General features: G+C 40.9%; 2 protein-coding genes across 2 annotated transcripts in view; one reads left to right on the forward strand and one right to left on the reverse strand.

Annotated features, from left to right (window-relative positions):
- LOC309702335 (putative nuclease HARBI1) overlaps positions 1-18,437 on the reverse strand; it is a 106,414-nt gene that overhangs the window by 83,904 nt on the left and 4,073 nt on the right. The gene's annotated exons all lie outside the window — the stretch shown is intronic.
- LOC309702220 (uncharacterized protein) overlaps positions 1-18,437 on the forward strand; it is a 72,230-nt gene that overhangs the window by 2,616 nt on the left and 51,177 nt on the right. The window contains exon 3 of the mRNA XM_082526745.1: positions 2,504-3,352. Coding sequence (XP_082382871.1) covers positions 2,504-3,352 — 849 coding nt within the window. The remainder of the gene's footprint in view (positions 1-2,503; positions 3,353-18,437) is intronic.

Genomic DNA, 18,437 nt, shown 5'->3' on the forward strand with positions numbered 1-18,437 from the left:
GAGTGATCAGATGAACTGCATCGTCCTTCTTTGCCATGAAAACGAACTTAATCCCCAAAAATATATGATATATGAAATATTCCTTTATTGGGTGAGAAAATCAGACCATGTCATAACTGCTGTAAGTCACACAGAATAGATATCAGAGCCTTAAACAGGCTGACTTCTGCTAAATGGGTCAAACTGGGCAGAAAGTCTACAAACACATAACATCCTTATAGAATATGATGTAACACTATAGATCAACTTAGCTCAGAATATATAAAGCATATAAACAGTTACAGCAATATGATGCAACAAACACAGCAGCTACTGATCCAAAATACTCAAAGCTTCATAGAACTGAAACCAACATTTATTTTTAGCTCCATTCTGCTGCTGATACATACTTTAGGTTTCTGAACATTAAACTTGTTGCTGTCTTTCATAGTGTGTAACTTGAAGGCCCTGAGTACTTTCTCCCACTCTGAAAACACTGGGATGATCACATTATTTGAACATTACCTAATAAGACTGATTCAGCACAGACAGTTATGTTAAACTTTCCTAGCAGTCCTTCACAAACAGGGAACAGTCTGTCTATTCTCTCCATCTGTCAGCTGCTGCTGGCTCTTCCTCCTCCTCTTCCTCACACACTGCTGAGTTTGTCCTGGTGGATCATCAGGGCTGCAAAGCCTCACAGATGATGTGCAGCAGTGGCTCCCTCAGTCTGTCCTCACTCTGGACACTTGCAGTCGTCACACATGGAAATCAAATGTGTGATAAGCTGCAGGATTCAGACACAAGTGTAACTTATAAACACATGTTCATACTTTTATTCCACAACCAGAGAGAAAGAAACAGAGAGAGAGTGCAGGACAGACAGACAGGTGACAGTCTCAGGTGTACACACTGCTACACAACAGCACCAGAGAAGCAGGATTTAGTGTTTGTGTTATTACGAGTGTAAACAAGAAGAGTTCCAGATGGTGCAGTGGACACATGTGTGACTGCTGTGATTAAAGCATCTTTCTTTCAGCTTAACGAGTGAACCGTCAGCTCGTTCAAACACACGTTAAAGTGCGTTTGGCTCGACACCAGAGGCAGCAATATAACACAGCTAACATTAACAGTGCAGTGAATCCTGCTTGTGCCGTGATGTTCAGGACTGCAAACCGAGCAGCATCACTGACTTTCAGCTTGTTGTGTTTGTGGATATATGACTGACTTTAATTATCCACAAAATCATCACATTCTCTGTCAGATTAAGGTCGACTATTGAACGGCGTATATTTTAAAGGCTTTAAAACCAAGTTAACGCTGAAAGTACAAACATCACTAATGTCACATAACTCTGCCGACAAGGCATAGCTATGGCTATGAAATGCTCTTTGTGTATCACTTCTTCATTATGAAAGATGTCATTAATGCACTAGTAATGTCTCATCTGGAGTATTGTTCAATCATTTGGTCAGCAGCTAATAAGACAGATCTTAACAGACTTCAGTTAGTCCAGAATAAGGCGTCCAGATTAGTGTGAAGATGTTCATACTATACTAATATTGATCAAATGCATAATAAACTTTCTTGGCTTCCTGTACAGGCTAAAATATTCTATGGATTACTTGTAGTTCTAAAGAAAGCAATTCTGTTAAACACACCACATTTATTCTACTCAGCTGCAGTATCCAGATGAAATACATCATCATATTACACAGTTTTCAACAAGCTGCAATTTAGTAAATGCTCGAGTTAAAAGTAACGTTTTGTAAAACTGTTACATTTAGAGCAACTTTTAAGTGGAATAAGTTGCCTTAAAAAATTAGAGAATTATTCAAAACTTCAATGAACACTTAAAAGCCGATTTACAGAGCTTTTAGTTGTTGTAAATATTGTAAGACATGATTTGTTTTTGAAATTTGTGTAATGTGCCTCAATGTTATTGATATTATTATTATTATTATTGATTGCTTATATTTGAACAATTGTGAAACCTCACTGTGGATGTAAGAGTGAAATTATGTGGATATCTTGAATCCACTTTATTGTGTAATATTTTATGTGAGTATTTGATGGAAGACGAGCAACATCTGTTGTGGAAGCTAACGGGGTTCCTTTAGAATAAACAAAGATAGGATTTATTATCACTGAATAATTATGTATAGATCTATACAAATTATAGAAATATGTAATAGGAAACAACAAAATAATCTAAATTATAAAATAATATGTGTGTGTGTGTGTGTGTGTGTGTGTGTGTGTGTGTGTGTGTGTGTGTGTGTGTGTGTGTGTGTGTACAATCAGGAGTGATGGGCATGATTTTAGTGTTTTAACAGTCATGAATTATCTTTAACAGCAGGTTGGATGTAATGTGTTAGAACTACCAGCAGGTGGGGATAAGAGACCTTTAAGGTGCCACGCTCCACCTTCAGGTTTAAAACTAGTGTTAATGGAGTTTGAAGGTTGAGTTTGTTCCACGACTGCATTTCACTCACTGCCTCTGTTTGTATCTCTGTCACTGCAGGACCAACATGGAGCCAGAAGTCAGCGCTCTCAGGAGGCCGACAAACCTCACAGAAGAAAGGGAGAGAAAAAACACACCTGTGACGAGTGTGGGAAGGGTTTTACTGTGAGGGCTAAACTAAAACGGCATCAGGTCATCCACACTGGAGAGAGACCGTTCAGCTGTGACTTGTGTGGGAAGTCTTTTTCCTTGAAGGATTCCCTAAAACAACACCAACTCATCCACAGTGGAGTTAAAGCGTACAGCTGTGATCAGTGTGGCAGAGCTTTTACTCACAGTAGCCACTTACAGAGTCATCTAGGTACCCACTCTGGAATTAAGCCATACAGCTGTGACGAGTGTGGGAAGGGTTTTACTCTGAAGGCTAAACTAAAACAGCATCAGGTCATCCACACTGGAGAGAGACCGTTCAGCTGTGACTTGTGTGGAAAGTCTTTTTCCTTGAAGGATTCCCTAAAACAACACCAGCTCATCCACAGTGGAGTTAAAGCGTACAGCTGTGATCAGTGTGGCAGAGCTTTTACTCACAGTAGCAGCTTACAGAGTCATCTAGTTACCCACTCTGGAATTAAGCCATACAGCTGTGACATCTGTGGAAAAACTTTCAGCCAGAGAGGGAGCCGAAATATACACCTACGCATTCACACCAGACATGATGTGTACTGCTGTGAACAGTGTGGCAAATACTTTACAACAGACGCACAGTTACAACAACACATATTTACCCACACTGAGGAGAGACCTTATCAATGTGACCTGTGTGAGAAGACTTTTAAATCTCCACATCACCTGAGACGACACCAACAGATCCACACCAGAAAGAGACTCTACAAGTGCAGTTACTGTGAGGTATGTATTTATATTGTTATCTTGTCATTTTAGCCTGACTGTTTGGAACAACTCTGCTCATTAAACTGTGTTAGCATGTTAGCAATTCTACTGCATGGAAAAGCAGCTCTGAGTGATTATTCAGATTTTCCTTTCAGTTATGATTTTAGTATTACTGTAGTATTATGGTGGTAGTATTGTAGTTATTGCAGCCCAGTAAACTGAGTGTGTTAACTGAAACAGTCAAATGTAGTTGGACGTCTGCAGAGATGCTCTTTATTTCAGGCGACGTTCAGGATACAAATGTTGAAGGACTGACTTACACTGTCTTTGTGTCTTTGTTTAGAAGCAGAGCGACACAGATGGATCCAGTTCTCAACCCTGTCATCACTGTGGTGGTGGGAAAGACTTTCATTGTGACCTCTGTGGCAAAACTTTCAGTTGGCAAAAGACCCTAAAAAGACATCAACGTAGACACACTGGAGACAAACTGAAATACTGCAAAGAATGTGGGAGAAGCTTCACCACATCAAGTGAGTTAAAAAAACATGAACTGATTCACAGTGGGGTTAAAAAGCACCTCTGTGATCAGTGTGGGTCATCCTTCACCAGTGCAAGTCATCTTAAATCACACAAACGAGTCCACACAGGAGAGAAACCACACAAGTGCAGACACTGTGAGAGAAGCTTCTCACATTCAGGTAATTGTAACAGGCATGAACGTGCACACATGGAAGGAAACTACAGCTGTGACCAGTGTGACAAGAGCTTCAGGAATCTCAGTTCATACTCTGCACACAAACGATCCCACGTTACTAATAAACTGTTTCACTGTTACCAATGTGCCCAAACATTCACCTCATTGTCTGCTCTGTGCAAACATCAGCGTGATCACTCAGGGCTGAAATCACTCCCATCACTGGATCACAGTGAATCTGAAGACACAGAAAGATCCTCTGGTCAGACTCAAAAAGCTTGAGATCAGGCTCCACAGAGTTCAGATAGAATCATTTAAACTTGTGTTGAACTGAACTGGTTGCTGGGCTGAACTTCTACATAATACAGATCTACATGGGATCTTCTTTTCTGTTGTTTTACTGGGTCAATTTTGTCCTTTTTTCTCTGTTCTGGTTTTGCTCGTCTGTAAATGATTGAAACTCAGTCAAATAGTTCATTGTTCTCCAGCAAAACGTTTTGGAAACTCATGTTTAACCTTTAAAACTCTGACATGTTTTAGCACACAAGGCTTCATCGGGGAGTTCACTCATGATTGGACCATGAGAACAAAGGATTTTAGTTCTTTCAAAGAGAGTCTTGGAGATTTTTGATGTTTCTGTTTTTCTGAAACCACCTGAAAGAAAAACTATTTTTCTTGCTTTATGTAGTGTGGAAGTTTTTAATGTTTCTTCATCTGTGATGTTCTTGAATGTGTTCACGTGAAGATGGTACAAATAAACTGTCCTTTCAGCTTTAGCTCCTAATTTATTCATTATTTATGGATGTAGCACAGCAGCCGTCTCTTGATTAACACATGGAGGGCTCGGGATCTGATGGTGTCATCTCCCTAATTTGCCCACTCAGTAAATCTCACTCATGGCCAAGAAATTGAAATAAACCTTGTTTCCCTGCTGGATAGTGATCCACTGTAACTCTGCTCCTCCTTCCTGTTTAGGATTTCTCTGGCTGAAGTAAAATTCCCTCCATCCATCACTTATCCCAGCTAACCCAAAGTGACGTTCCCCCCCAGGGGAACATAACAAGTGGGGGCTCGTCCGGGATCTTTGAAAAGGGAGTTCTGTGTTGGATTTGGTTTTCTTTTTGATTATCTCGCTTTGGCACCTTTTAGAGATTAATAACTTCCCAGTTAAGGTAGGTGAGTGCCCAGCTGAGCTTTTTAAGTTCCTCCTTCGGGCACTCTTTTGTTATTTTGCCTTTGTTGTTTTTGGAGTAATCCTGGGTGGGGATTAATTCTCTGTCGGGGGTAAGCAATTCAGGGCTCCGGTCGCTGAAGTTCTGCCTTTAAAGTTGCCTCGAGCCCAGCACGCTCCGGAAGATAGACAGGGCAAGGTTTTGGAACTGGGTAAGTTGTTTTGTTAACGTGTGTGTGGCGGGAGGTACGTTGGTCAGCTAAAGTAAGTTGTGTAGTGGTCTGTTAACTGTCTTAATTAGGTTGTGTTTTGTTAACTCTTCACCATCCCCAAAATGGTTGACACAGCTGCTAGTGTACAGGTGTCTAGAGGCTCGTTTGTGAGCAATAACATTCACCTGGTTCCAGACTTCTCTGAATCCAGTGTTCACAGCTTTTTCAGTGTGTTCGAACGCCTGGCAACTGCACTGCAGTGGCCTCAAGATGTGTGGGGGGTGATGTTGCTGTGTCGGTTGACAGGTAAGGCTCAAGAAGCGTGTTCTGGTCTGTCTAGGCAGGACGGCCTGGTTTATGGAAAGATCAAAAGTGCCATCCTCCAAGCCTATGAACTGGTACCTGAGGCCTATAGGCAGCATTTTCGAGGGTTGGAGTTGGCGCAGGGACAGTCTTGACTTCGCCAGGGAGAAGGCGAGGCTCTTTGATAGGTGGTGTGCGGCAAGCCAGGTTAATGATGTGGGGTCCATACGTGAGCTTATGCTGGTGGAGGATTTTAAAAACTCTGTTCCTAAGTCTGTGGCCCTTTATTTAAGTGAACAGAGGGTTACAACTCTACAGCAAGCTGCCACCCTGGCAGATGAGTTTAAGCTGACTCATACAGCAAGTGCGGTAGAACAGGATATCCCTCTGCACTATAGCGCAGCCTGGACAGGTAAAAGTGGGCCAGCTAAGAAGGAAAATGCAGTTATGGTGTTAAGACCTAGGCCCAAACTGTGTTTTTTCTGTCACAAGCCTGGCCATGTGGTTGCCAATTGTGTCAAACTGGCACTCAAACAGAAAGCCCACTCAACACAAAAGGGGCCTGTTTTGAGAAAAGTCAGTCGTGGCTCTCAAACTGACAAGCTTGCCAGGCCTACGGAAAGGCTAAACCTGGAGCATAATTGCTTGGTAGCACCCCGTAATCAGTGTACGAGGCCAACTAACCCTGAGCTGCCGCTGGTTGATCCTTTCTCCGGTTCATGTTCAAAACCACCCTTCAGATCTGCACCCCTTGCTAACAAGTATGTCTGTGTTTCAGCGAAGCCTGCTAGCTGCCTGCTGGGTTCTCCACACGTGATAGTTCGAAGCCCTGGTTATCCCATGGGACACTGTTTCGAGGGTTTGGGGCCACTCTCTGGGAATGTTGTGAACCCACTGAGATGGGATTGGCAGTTTCCGCAGGCAATGCCTAACCGGTGCTATGGGGTTTGGTAGGTGGAAAGCCTGCAATTTCTTCATGAAACGGCTATGGACTCACTTTGTGTTATCGTAAATTTGACAAACCATGGGTTTGCATTTATGTGAGGGGGTGTTACGGCCCTAGCAGGGCCTCTCTCTCTCCTGAGGATGCCTGTGTGGGAGTGTCCCACTACCTCCTGCCCGAGGTGCCACCTTTCCCTCCTGTACAGCTGACTCCCATCAGCAATTAAAGGTATTTAAGCCCAGAGCAGGGTGAGCTCTGGGCCAGAGTGCCATTTGTGTGGGTACAGCCAGTGAGCTGAGTGTTTTTGCGGTGTTTCCAGCTGGTGAGCTGTGTTTTGTGGTTTTCAGCTAGTGAGCTGCGTTTTCCTTTTGACATTTTGCATTACTGACCAACGCCTGAGTTTTGTTTGTGTTACTCTTATGGTGATAGCGGCTTGTCCGTCTCTTTTAGTTTAATTACATCAATAAAACTGTTTTATTTAACTGTTTCGCCTCCTTGACTCCTTTTTCTGACCCGGTCACTTTTGTTACTTCCCCCTCCTAGACCCCCACCCCCCACCCCCCAGGGGAACGTAACACAAATGGAAACATGTTTAAAAAACACAATGTGAGAGAGACGTTGAGGTCCTTAGAAGTTACCCTGGGTTTTTCTGTCACCCTGCTAGATGTTACACACCTTGTTATTGGACTGATTTCTACTGCTGGACTACTCCTGCGGAGAGTAACAATACTCTTACTAATTAGCTCCCTTTCACACCTTTGGGGATATTTATTTTTGTGTTTGCAGCGCTGTGAGCCAGAACAGCGAGAGAAAAATCTGCAACAGCGACGAGCCGAATGCTTACGTGAATCGCAGCAGCTGCACATGTGCTACGCTGAATTAGAGGATATCTTTGCTCTGGATTTCTATTTCTACTTTTTCATTTCTATACGATTCTTCTTGCATCTAAACAAAAATGATTCAATTCAGCTTTTACTCACAGTAGCAACTTACAGAGTCATCTAAATACCCACTCTGGAATTAAGCCATACAGCTATGATCAGTGTGGCAGAGCTTTTACTCACAGTAGCAGCTTACAGAGTCATCTAGTTACCCACTCTGGAATTAAGCCATACAGCTGTGACGAGTGTGGGAAGGGTTTTACTGGGAAGGCTGAACTAAAACAGCATCAGTTCATCCACACTGGAGAGAGACCGTTCAGCTGTGACTTGTGTGGAAAGTCTTTTTCCTTCAAGGGTTCCCTAAAAAAACACCAACTCATCCACAGTGGAGTTAAAGCGTACAGCTGTGATCAGTGTGGCAGAGCTTTTACTCAAAGTAGCCACTTACAGAGGCATCTAGTTACCCACTCTGGAATTAAGGCATACAGCTGTGATCAGTGTGGCAGAGCTTTTACTCACAGTAGCAGCTTACAGAGACATCTAGTTACCCACTCTGGAATTAAGCCATACAGCTGTGACATCTGTGGAAAAACTTTCAGCCAGAGAGGGAGACGAAATACACACCTACGCATTCACACCAGACATGATGTGTACTGCTGTGAACAGTGTGGCAAAGAGTTTACAACTCACACACACTTACAACAACACATGTTTACCCACACTGAGGAGAGACCTTATCAATGTGACCTGTGTGAGAAGACTTTTAAATCTCCACGTCACCTGAGACGACAGCAACAGGTCCACACCAGAAAGAGACTCTACAAGTGCAGCTACTGTGAGGTATGTATTTATATTGTTATCTTGTCATTTTAGCCTGACTGTTTGGAACAACGGTGGCACGGTGGACTCAAAAAGCTTGAGATCAGGCTCCACAGAGTTCAGATAGAATCTCCTGTAAAAATCTGATGAGGCAGCTGTGAATCAAACTCTTCCCCTAGTTCCATTTTAAGCTTTCAAAACTGTCCTACTGTAGTGTTCATGTCAAGTGGTTAGCTTTCTTTTCATCAGTTGGTTGAAAACTCTGTTTCCTATTATAAAGTTTTTGTTTTAATGTATTTTGATGCACATAAATGTTTTCTTGTTTGGGTTCTTTATGTTATTGAATCTTGGAAATGTTAAATAAAAAATTCAAATGTTAAATAAAGAAAGATTTTAATGACAAAGATTTGAGCCATGATGTCATTTCCTGTGTTTCAGAGTAAAAACTGAAGTGACAAATGGAAACATGTTTACAGTCACAGTTAGATGAACTGTTTTCAGTGTGTTACAAAATTAATATATTATTAGTGCTTATTTAGTGAATATTGTCACTTGTTTAAACAGGTACATGGAGTTGTTTGCAGTGAAAGTTATTTTTCAACACAGTCAATATTCCTTCTCCTCTACCTGATATCCTTGGAGCATTAAGAAATGAGCCGTCAGAGGGTAACAGTCCAGAAATAATGCTAGACTCACCAACTCTCATCTGTGTCTCAGTCACAAAAAGGAGATCCAATCCATTGGAGGAAAAAATAATTTATAATGAAGCTTTGTTTGCTAAGGACCACGCATTTGTTAGAGTCATCTTCATTGGAGCTGGAGCCTGGGTAGAAGTTGTCGGTGAAGCCCAAGTTAATGGGAGCAAATTCAAAAAGTTTATTCCATGACTCCCACGATGCAAAAAACAGTGGTGAGCAGGGTTCTGGACACCTAAGCCCACAACAGTAACCAGACAGGAGATAACAGGATCCAGGAGACGCCTTGGGATGTGGCGGAACGGACCATAACCAGCTTGAGCGGCCGCTGAAGAAAAGATAAGTCAAGCTTTAAACTTCACCAGCTGACCGGCACGTTTACCCCGGTGTCTGTGGCGGTGTGTCCGAGCAGGTGGTGGCACTTTATGTAGCAAGTATTTAAGGAACATCAGCCAGGAGCAGAGGATACCCTGTTTGTTTCTTCTGATTAGAGCTCTGAAAGCTGATGGCAAAAAACTGAAGATCCAAAGGTTTTTGGTGTTCCCCAGTTTTGAGTTGATTTCAGTGACAAGAATCATCAGAAACAGAACAAACAGTAAGAAAATTGACAGAGGTAAACAGCAAGCACACACACTGGAGCCATCTTAACCCTTAGTTTAATTATGTAAATTACAATTATGTAATCTGATCATCTACAAACTGAAATAATCTCAACATAAGCTGACGAAAGAAGAAGAAATTGAGGAAGAAATTCAGGCCGTGTACTGAAAACATCTTTTTTCTTGTTATCATAAGACATTTGGTGTGACGACTTCTATAACTCAGTTTTTGGTTTTGCTGAAGTAAAGTTTACACTCTGAGGAGTCACAGTGTTGATAGTGGACACAAAGAGAAAAGTTCCTGTAATGTAAAATGTAAAAGTTAAAGCTAGAATTTTAAAATGGAACCTAAATCTGATTGGTAGCCAGTGCACCGACTTTAAAACAGGGGTCATATGAGCTCCCTTGTTCGAGCAGGTCAGTAGCCTTGCTGTCAGTTTTGAACAACCTGTAGACGAGCCAGCCCTTTCTTGTTTAGACAAGTAAACAGGCTGTTGCAGTAGTCAAGTCTTGTAGAGACAAAAGCATGTATTATCATCTCGAGTTCACTTGTTGACACGATGGATCTAAGTTTAGAAATGTTCCTCAAGTGAAAAAAGCAGGTTCTTACTGTCTGATTTAAATGTCCCTCCAAAGAAAAAGCTTCATCGAAAATAACACCCAGGTTTCTAAGGTTATGTTTCTGTGAGGAACCTCAGTCACCCAGTCGCCGTTTAATATCAGGCACTGTCTGGTGCAATAATCAAAGTTTCTGCCGGGTTTATCTGTAAGCAATTATTGTTCAACCCTTGTTTAATGTTGGTTAAACAGTCAATCAGATTGGAGAGCTTATGAGCTTCAGCAGGCTTAAAAGAATAATATAGCTGAATATTGTCAGCAAAGAAATGATAAGATACTTCAGGAAACTGCTGTATTATCTGGCTTAAAGGAAACTTGTATATTAAAAACAGAATAGGTCCCAGCACAGAGCCCTGAGGAACTCCACACAACAACTCTGTAGATTCCGACGTGATCTGGTTTGCAGACACACTAAAACTCCTTTCAGATATATCAAAAGAAAACCAGTGAACAGAGCAGACATCCCAACCAGGTCTCTCAGTCTGTTTATCAGGATGGTATGGTTGACTGTATCAAAGGCTGAGGTAAGGTCTAACAAGACTAGGACTGTGTATTCTCCGGAGTTTGCTGACATAATATCATTAGTAACTTTCAGTAGTGCTGTCTCAGTGGAATGCAATTTACGGAACCCAGACTGAAAACGCTCATTGAAGTTATAGTTCTCCAAGTATGCTGTGAGGTGGACAGCTACTGCCTTCTCAAGGAGTTTTGACATAAATGGGAGTTTGGAGATTAAATTTTAAAGTAGTGTTGGATCCAGGGTGGGTTTTTTGAGCCTTGGTTCCACAATGGCATGTTTAAAAAGCTGGAGAACACCCCAGTCTGAAGAGAAACATTAAAAAGGTTCCCAACCCAAGGACCAATGGTGTCAAAAGCACTGATGAAGAGCTTAGTGGGGACAATGTCTTAGGGGCTTGTAGGTGGCTTCATTTTGTCCACCAGGGCTGCTATTTCAATATATATTTTGCAGTTGTAAACGTTGACCAGGAGTACAAAGGGAGTGCCTGACTCGGAGAACAAGAAAGCTTTGGGGAGATTTCAGCATTGATTTCTTTAATCATGTCAACAAAAAATCGGAGGAGTTTACTACTATCTACTTTAGAGTGTACATCTAAAGGTACCACATCTGGGGAGACAATATCACTAATTTTGTCAAAAAGAAACTTGGGATTTCTCTTGTTTTTTGATATGAGTCTAGAAAAATATTTGATCTAACAGTTTTCATTTGTCATTTAAGGAGTTTGGTTTTCTTCCATAGTCGTCCCGTTTTGCAGCATATTCTCCTTAAGTTTAAGATAGACTCTTTTATCCAAGGGCATGTCTTTTGTAAAGCCGAGCTTGTTTTAATAGCTGTACACAGCTTTTACAGCTTTGATATTCTTTGACACTAGATATCAGGTGAAGGGATTAAATGTAAAGGTTTCTATGTCCCATTTACACTAACCAGTATGTGAGATAGTCAGACTCAAATGTCAAGGAAGGTGGTAGGGAAGCAGACTACGCAGACATTTCAGGTTTCCAAAGGTGAGCAATTTATTTACAGTGAACTTAATTTAATGTGAAACTTCCCCCAAATCAACTGTATCAACAAAACTCAACAGACCATGGATCTGGTAACACAGCTCACCTCTCCTCTCTCTTTAATCTGGTAGAGTAGTGATGGCTCGCTTGAAGCTGAAGCTCCGGTGCGTGTGTCAAAAAAATGAACACACTGCTTCAGAAGCACTGTGTCGAACCTTGATTCGTTTGGCCAGAGTCACGTGATCAGTGCTTCATTTAGAGCGTGACTGCTTCGGTATCTGATTCAATGGTTTATAAGCAGGTGAATCATTCGCGGGGTTTTGATGGTGACAGATAGCAAACCACTGATATTTCTACTGAGAGATTTGGAGCCAGCGAGGAATAGAGGAGGTTCTGTTGTGTGGGAGTATTTTGAGTAGATTTTGGTCAATCGGGTGGGTTTTCCAGCTTTGTGTTCTGGCTGTTTGCTTTTGTTTTGTGCGTGTTTATTTTATTTGGAAACGGGAAAAACTTAAAATGTCAAAAATCTGTTTTTCATAATATAAATATCATTAAATATCTTTAGAAAGACTTCCATTTGACTCGTAACATTTAATGTTATAAAAAGATATATTTTATTTTTAAAATAATCTTAAAATGTTAGTCTACAAAATGTGCAGCAATTTACTGTATTTATTCTCTTTAGCTGATAGTTTGTGGGGCCCAGGTAGACTGTATAACTGCATCTTTACTAGTTTCTCTGCACTCCAGCCTCTTCTGTGCCATGTGAAGGGATTTTTCTTAAGGCAGGAGAAATTATTCAATTCAATTCAATTTTATTTATATAGCGCCAAATCACAACAAAAGTCGCCTCAAGGCGATGCAGAGAAAAACCCAACAATCATATGACCCCCTATGAGCAGCACTTTGGCGACAGTGGGAAGGAAAAACTCCCTTTTAACAGGAAGAAACCTCCGACAGAACCAGGCTCAGGGAGGGGCGGGGCAATCTGCTGTGATTGGTTGGGGTGAGAGAAGGAAGACAGGATAAAGACATGCTGTGGAAGAGAGACAGAGGTTAATAACAGATATGATTCAATGCAGAGAGGTTTGTTAATACATAGTGAGTGAGAAAGGTGACTGGAAAGGAAAAACTCAATGCATCATGGGAATCCCGGGCAGCATACGTCTATTGCAGCATAACTAAGGGAGGGTGCAGGGTCAACTGGTCCAGCCCTAACTATATGCTTTAGCAAAAAGGAAAGTTTGAAGCCTAATCTTGAAAGTAGAGATAGTGTCTGTCTCCCGAATCCAAACTGGAAGCTGGTTCCACAGAAGAGGGGCCTGAAAACTGAAGGCTCTCCCTCCCATTCTACTTTTAAATACTCTAGGAACAACAAGTAGGCCTGCAGAGCGAGAGCGGAGTGCTCTAATAGGGTGATATGGTACTACAAGGTCATTAAGATAAGATGGGGCCTGATTATTTAAGACCTTGTATGTGAGGAGCAGGATTTTGAATTCTGGATTTAACAGGAAGCCAGTGAAGGGAAGCCAAAACAGGAGAAATCTGCTCTCTCTTTCTAGTCCCTGTCAGGACTCTTGCTGCAGCATTTTGGATTAACTGAAGGCTTTTCAGGGAGTTTTTAGGACATCCTGATAATAATGAATTACAGTCGTCCAGCCTGAAAGTAATAAATGCATGAACTAGTTTTTCAGCGTCACTCTGAGACAGGATATTTCTAACTTTATAGATGTTGCACAAATGGAAGAACGCAGTCTTACATATTTGTTTAATATGTGTGTTGAAGGACATGTCCTGGTCAAAAATGACTCCAAGGTTCCTCACAGCGTTACTGGAGGCCAAGGTAATGCCATCCAGAGTAAGAATCTGCTTAGATACCATATTTCTAAGATTTTCAGGGCTGAGTACAATAACCTCAGTTTTATCTGAATTAAGAAGCAGAAAGTTAGCGGCCATCCATGTCTTTGTGTCTTTAAGACATTCCTGCAGTTTAACTCATTGGTGTGTGTTATCTGGCTTCATGGACAGATAGAGCTGGGTGTCATCAGCATAGCAGTGTAAATGTATACTATGTCTTCTAATGATGCTGCCTAAGGGAAGCATGTATAATGTAAACAGAATTGGTCCTAGCACTGAGCCCTGTGGAACTCCATAATTAACCTCAGTGTGTGAAGAGGACTCTCCATTTACATGCACAAATTGGAGTCTATTAGATAGATATGATACAAACTGTATGTTATATGTAACGTGGTATTTTTCAATTATTGTATTTACCAACATCAAGAAGTCACAAGCAAAGAAAGACCACACAATGGTGCATGTTTAAACAAGGAGAGTTTACTGGTCAAAATTATTTATGAAACAAATAAAAAACATTTTTTTAACACCAAAAATACACGTTCAAAACAACACAACGGAGGCCCAATATCAGACAGAACTCCACTCTGTAGAGTGAGCAGTCATTATGAAGCAGTTGGTTTTCTTTTGTGGTTTCAATATGCTCTTCATATTTTTGGCCAGCAGATGTCACCAGAGAGGACTGTGTTGAAAAGCTTCGAGTAATGAACCGTTTTTCAATACAAGCTTCAGAAAGCTTCATTTAGCCATCACTATGGTAGAGACTGGCTTTAAATAGGGCCATCAATTTCCCTCCAATTGCCCAGCCAGTACCACTCACTCAAATTGAGGGATCTAAAACTCTCCACAGATGATCTAAAACACAAAACCTCTTCACACTTCTAACATGCACATTTACACAACTAAATGGCAGTATTGATGAAAAGAAACACATTCAACAAATCCATTTAACCCTTTACAGCCGATCGGAGCGGGCACGCTCCATTTTGCGTAACTATTTTTAAATCCCGGTAGCACTGCAACCACGTAAGCTAGCGCAATAATTTTTTTTGCATATGAAACCAGAGGAGTTGTACTTACATCTTATGCCATCAGCTTGTCCTCGGTCACAGTTTCCTTCCACATATAGCTTTGCAAAAACTGCATAAAAATCACTTGCAGCAACAAAAACATGATATTCCAGAAACACGCTTCGCCGATCCGATCAGCTGTTTGTAACACTTCCTACGTCCATCAGCGCGAACTATCACATGACCGCATGACCTGCCCGAAACCGGAAGTGACGTCATTTTGCGGAAATGTAGTTTTTTTACGATCGGGGCCTTATGAGCCTATACTTGTGTTTTAAAAAGTTATGTTTGAGTTTATGACTTTCTGTGTCGTTTCTGGGATGCTTAGGACTCATATTGCACTGCTGGAAATAGTTTATTTTGATGCATATGCTGTTATTTTGCAAATTTGCACTATAATATTTATTTTCGTTTTTCCTGCAGTATATAAAAATTGGTGTATTTCAAAAATAAAACTATGAAGACACTCAAAATAAATTTCCTGTGGTGGGAAACTAGTTTGTGCAACTTTTTTGTATTTACAGTTTTGAGGGATGAGCCTCTTAAATTTCTCTAACTAGAAATATATGTTAAAAAAACAAAAACGATTTTCAATTTTTTTGTAGTTTATTGCACTTTTTTGCAATTTATGTAATTACTATGCACCTAATGCAGACATATTATTAAAGTTTGGGCTATAATGGTTGTATTGATGTATAGCAACTTGAAATGCTCCCAAAAATGGCTCCACAGCATGTAAAAATATAATATAAGCTCTGGCGGACTTGGTTCTATGGTAGGTCTTAAAGGGTTAAACCTCAAAAGGAAGCATCTCTATGGAAAAACAAACCCCTCCACTTGGTTGGACTTTAAAATGAGGAAATGCTGGGCGGGCGTTTCCCCACACCTGACCCTCATGAAGACTGAAAAGACAAACAAAGTAAGAACAAATGACTTAATCTGTAACATTGGTGTTGCCTACTGGTGTTGGCCAGAGGGGCCGATGGCGCGATATGGCAGCCTCGCTTCTGTCAGTCTGCCCCAGGGCAGCTGTGGCTACAACCGTAGCTTGCCTCCACCAGTGTGTGAATGTGAGAGTGAATGAATAGTGGCATTGTAAAGCGCTTTGGGTGCCTTGAAAAGCGCTATATAAATCCAATCCATTATTATTATTATTATTATTAACATAATAAAATGTAAAGAAACATGTAACTGAGTATTCAGCTTCATTTGCAGAATGTTTGATTTGCCAGCAACTGAATGCTTCCACACACAAACCCGGCATAGTGAGTGAAGCAATGTTACTTAACAAATAGCAAATCATAGCAAATACATAGAAACAGAATAATGTGTTTAATATGCAAAAGAAGAAGAAGAAGTAAACACATATGGGACAAATGGAGACCATTGCAGCTCATCCACTTTGTCACACAGTAACAGTATAACTGGAACACATTTGCAATTTAGATCCAATATTTCTGAGAGAAATAAAAATTGATAGAGATATATGCATGTGTTATTATATTTATGTGTCCCAGATAATTGTTTTTCATCTAGTCATGGGACACCCACCCCTTCCTCCCAAGTTAACTGCAGCCAAAGCGAGCTAGTGGGGGTATTTAGACACTCACAACCAGTGGGGTAAAAAGAGCAACCAAGAAAGTGGCAGCCTGCACGGCCACAGATGTGCTGGAGGAGCTAGAAGCTCTACCCATGGAGAAACTCCTGGAGAACCTTGCTAAGCCTAACAGGGGACAGGTACTTCTGCCCAACCTGGCAGCCACAAAGTGAACTCATTTAGGTAAAGATAACCACATGCACCTAACCAGCCTGCACCAGCCTGACATTTCTTCCTCCTAAGTAAAAACCAATGGATGGATTGAACTTAAGAGTCTCAGCTCAGTTTTCTATTTTGACCACCTACACCCCAAGATACTCTTTTAAAAAGTGTTGTTTTCAGATCCCTTTGAAGTTCATAAAGGGCCTGTTCATTTTCATTCAGATGTTTTATTACATAAATGTTACTGTTTTCTTTTGATTTATGCTCCCACTACACTGCACCTCTACAAACAACAATGCCACGGACTGTCAGCTGCTTTTACATGCTGTGAACATGAGTAGGTTTGATCAGAGTTTCAATTATCAAAGAAAAGACAAACTGAGCAAAAAGAAGGAAAAAAAGACCAACTTCTTCCCAACTGACAAGAAAAATACTCGTCATGTTTTCATAATAAAGGATCAGGCTCCCCATTTATGACAGCTTGGACCAATAATGTATGTTACACTGATGCTACTGTAGAGACAGGGTCAACATCTCTATTTAAATATAATTAATATACAAAACACAATAAAAGTTATACATGAATTATTCATTATTTTTACTATTGATAAAATTCATGTATACTAATCAAAGTTATACATGAGTAACGACATTATTAATAATGATTAATAATAATAATTCTAATGCCAACATGATGACTGTTCATAGCTCCTGCTTTGAAATACTGAACTTAAACATTGACCTGATGAAAGATCACAATTCACAGTGGCCCACTGTCAGAATCATTCTGAATATAAACTCATCGAGTTAATCTGAACCTTTCTCAAATGTGCTGTGAATAAATGCTGCTGCAAGCCACTGTGGGAAAGCTGTGTTATTATCATGGAAACATCTGTGACACATTCACAGAGGACGAGGACACAAAGGGACGACACGCAGAGGCTGTGTTAAAGTCAAAAATCCAAATCTTTAGTCCTAAACAGGCAGTGGTTACAAACAGGAAGACGAGCAGTCCATTAAACAGTCTACAGGGTCAAACATACAGAGAATTCAAACAGCTATTAAAAACAAATAACTGGACACTGAAAAACTTCAGTGATGTGTGAGGCACCAAAGGGAAGCAGCTGAGTATATTCAATGAATTATCTTCAAATACAAAGACAGAAACTCCTACAGGCAGCATGCAAACTGAGCAGGATACACAAAGATCAGAGATTACAAAATAAATCAGAAAAGGATTTCAAACTTACTGAGAGCAAGGCCTCTGTTACAAATCTGTCTAATAGAAAAACATGCTGTACAGATACAATACGCTCAGTGTTCATGGTCATTTAAAAACTGGCTCTACCTGAACCACTTCAATATTTTATGAAGTCACTGAGTCGACCATTTCTACAGTTTGTTTCCTTCATTGCAGTTAGAGTGCGGCTGGTAAGGATGAAAACACACACAGAGCGTAAATTGTCTTTGTTAGTAACAAACGTCAGCAAAGAAAAGACAAAACACACAAACACTCTCATGATATTCATGAATCATTAGAAAGCATCCAAACACTCTGCTCGTGGACTTTTACAGTTTTATTTGCACTCGCTCATCTTCATAATCATCCTGATCAATACATGACAGGGGAGGCTTTGAGGTAGGCGGGGCTCTCTGCTGATGTCAGCATGAAAGGCAGGACCAGCGTCTGCCACATGTTGGTGAAACATCACAGTACACTGGCGTGGTTTCCTTTCCAGATGTTGGACGTTTGACACTTCAACGTTGAGGCCAACAAGAAGACACAGTTTTGGGTCGGGTTGCTGCAGGGTTTCTAACTGAGCAAAAGCAGAAGCACACAGACCAACAGGGATCAGATGCTGAGTGTTAGAGGAACATCTGTGCTGATCACTGAATGCTGCTGTGGTCTCTTGTTGAAGTTGGCTGGTGGGACAGTCTAATAGTGATATCCTGCCCATCGG

This window comes from Aulonocara stuartgranti (assembly GCF_965226115.1).
Source record: "Aulonocara stuartgranti genome assembly, chromosome: 3".
Taxonomy (NCBI): Eukaryota; Metazoa; Chordata; class Actinopteri; order Cichliformes; family Cichlidae; genus Aulonocara; species Aulonocara stuartgranti.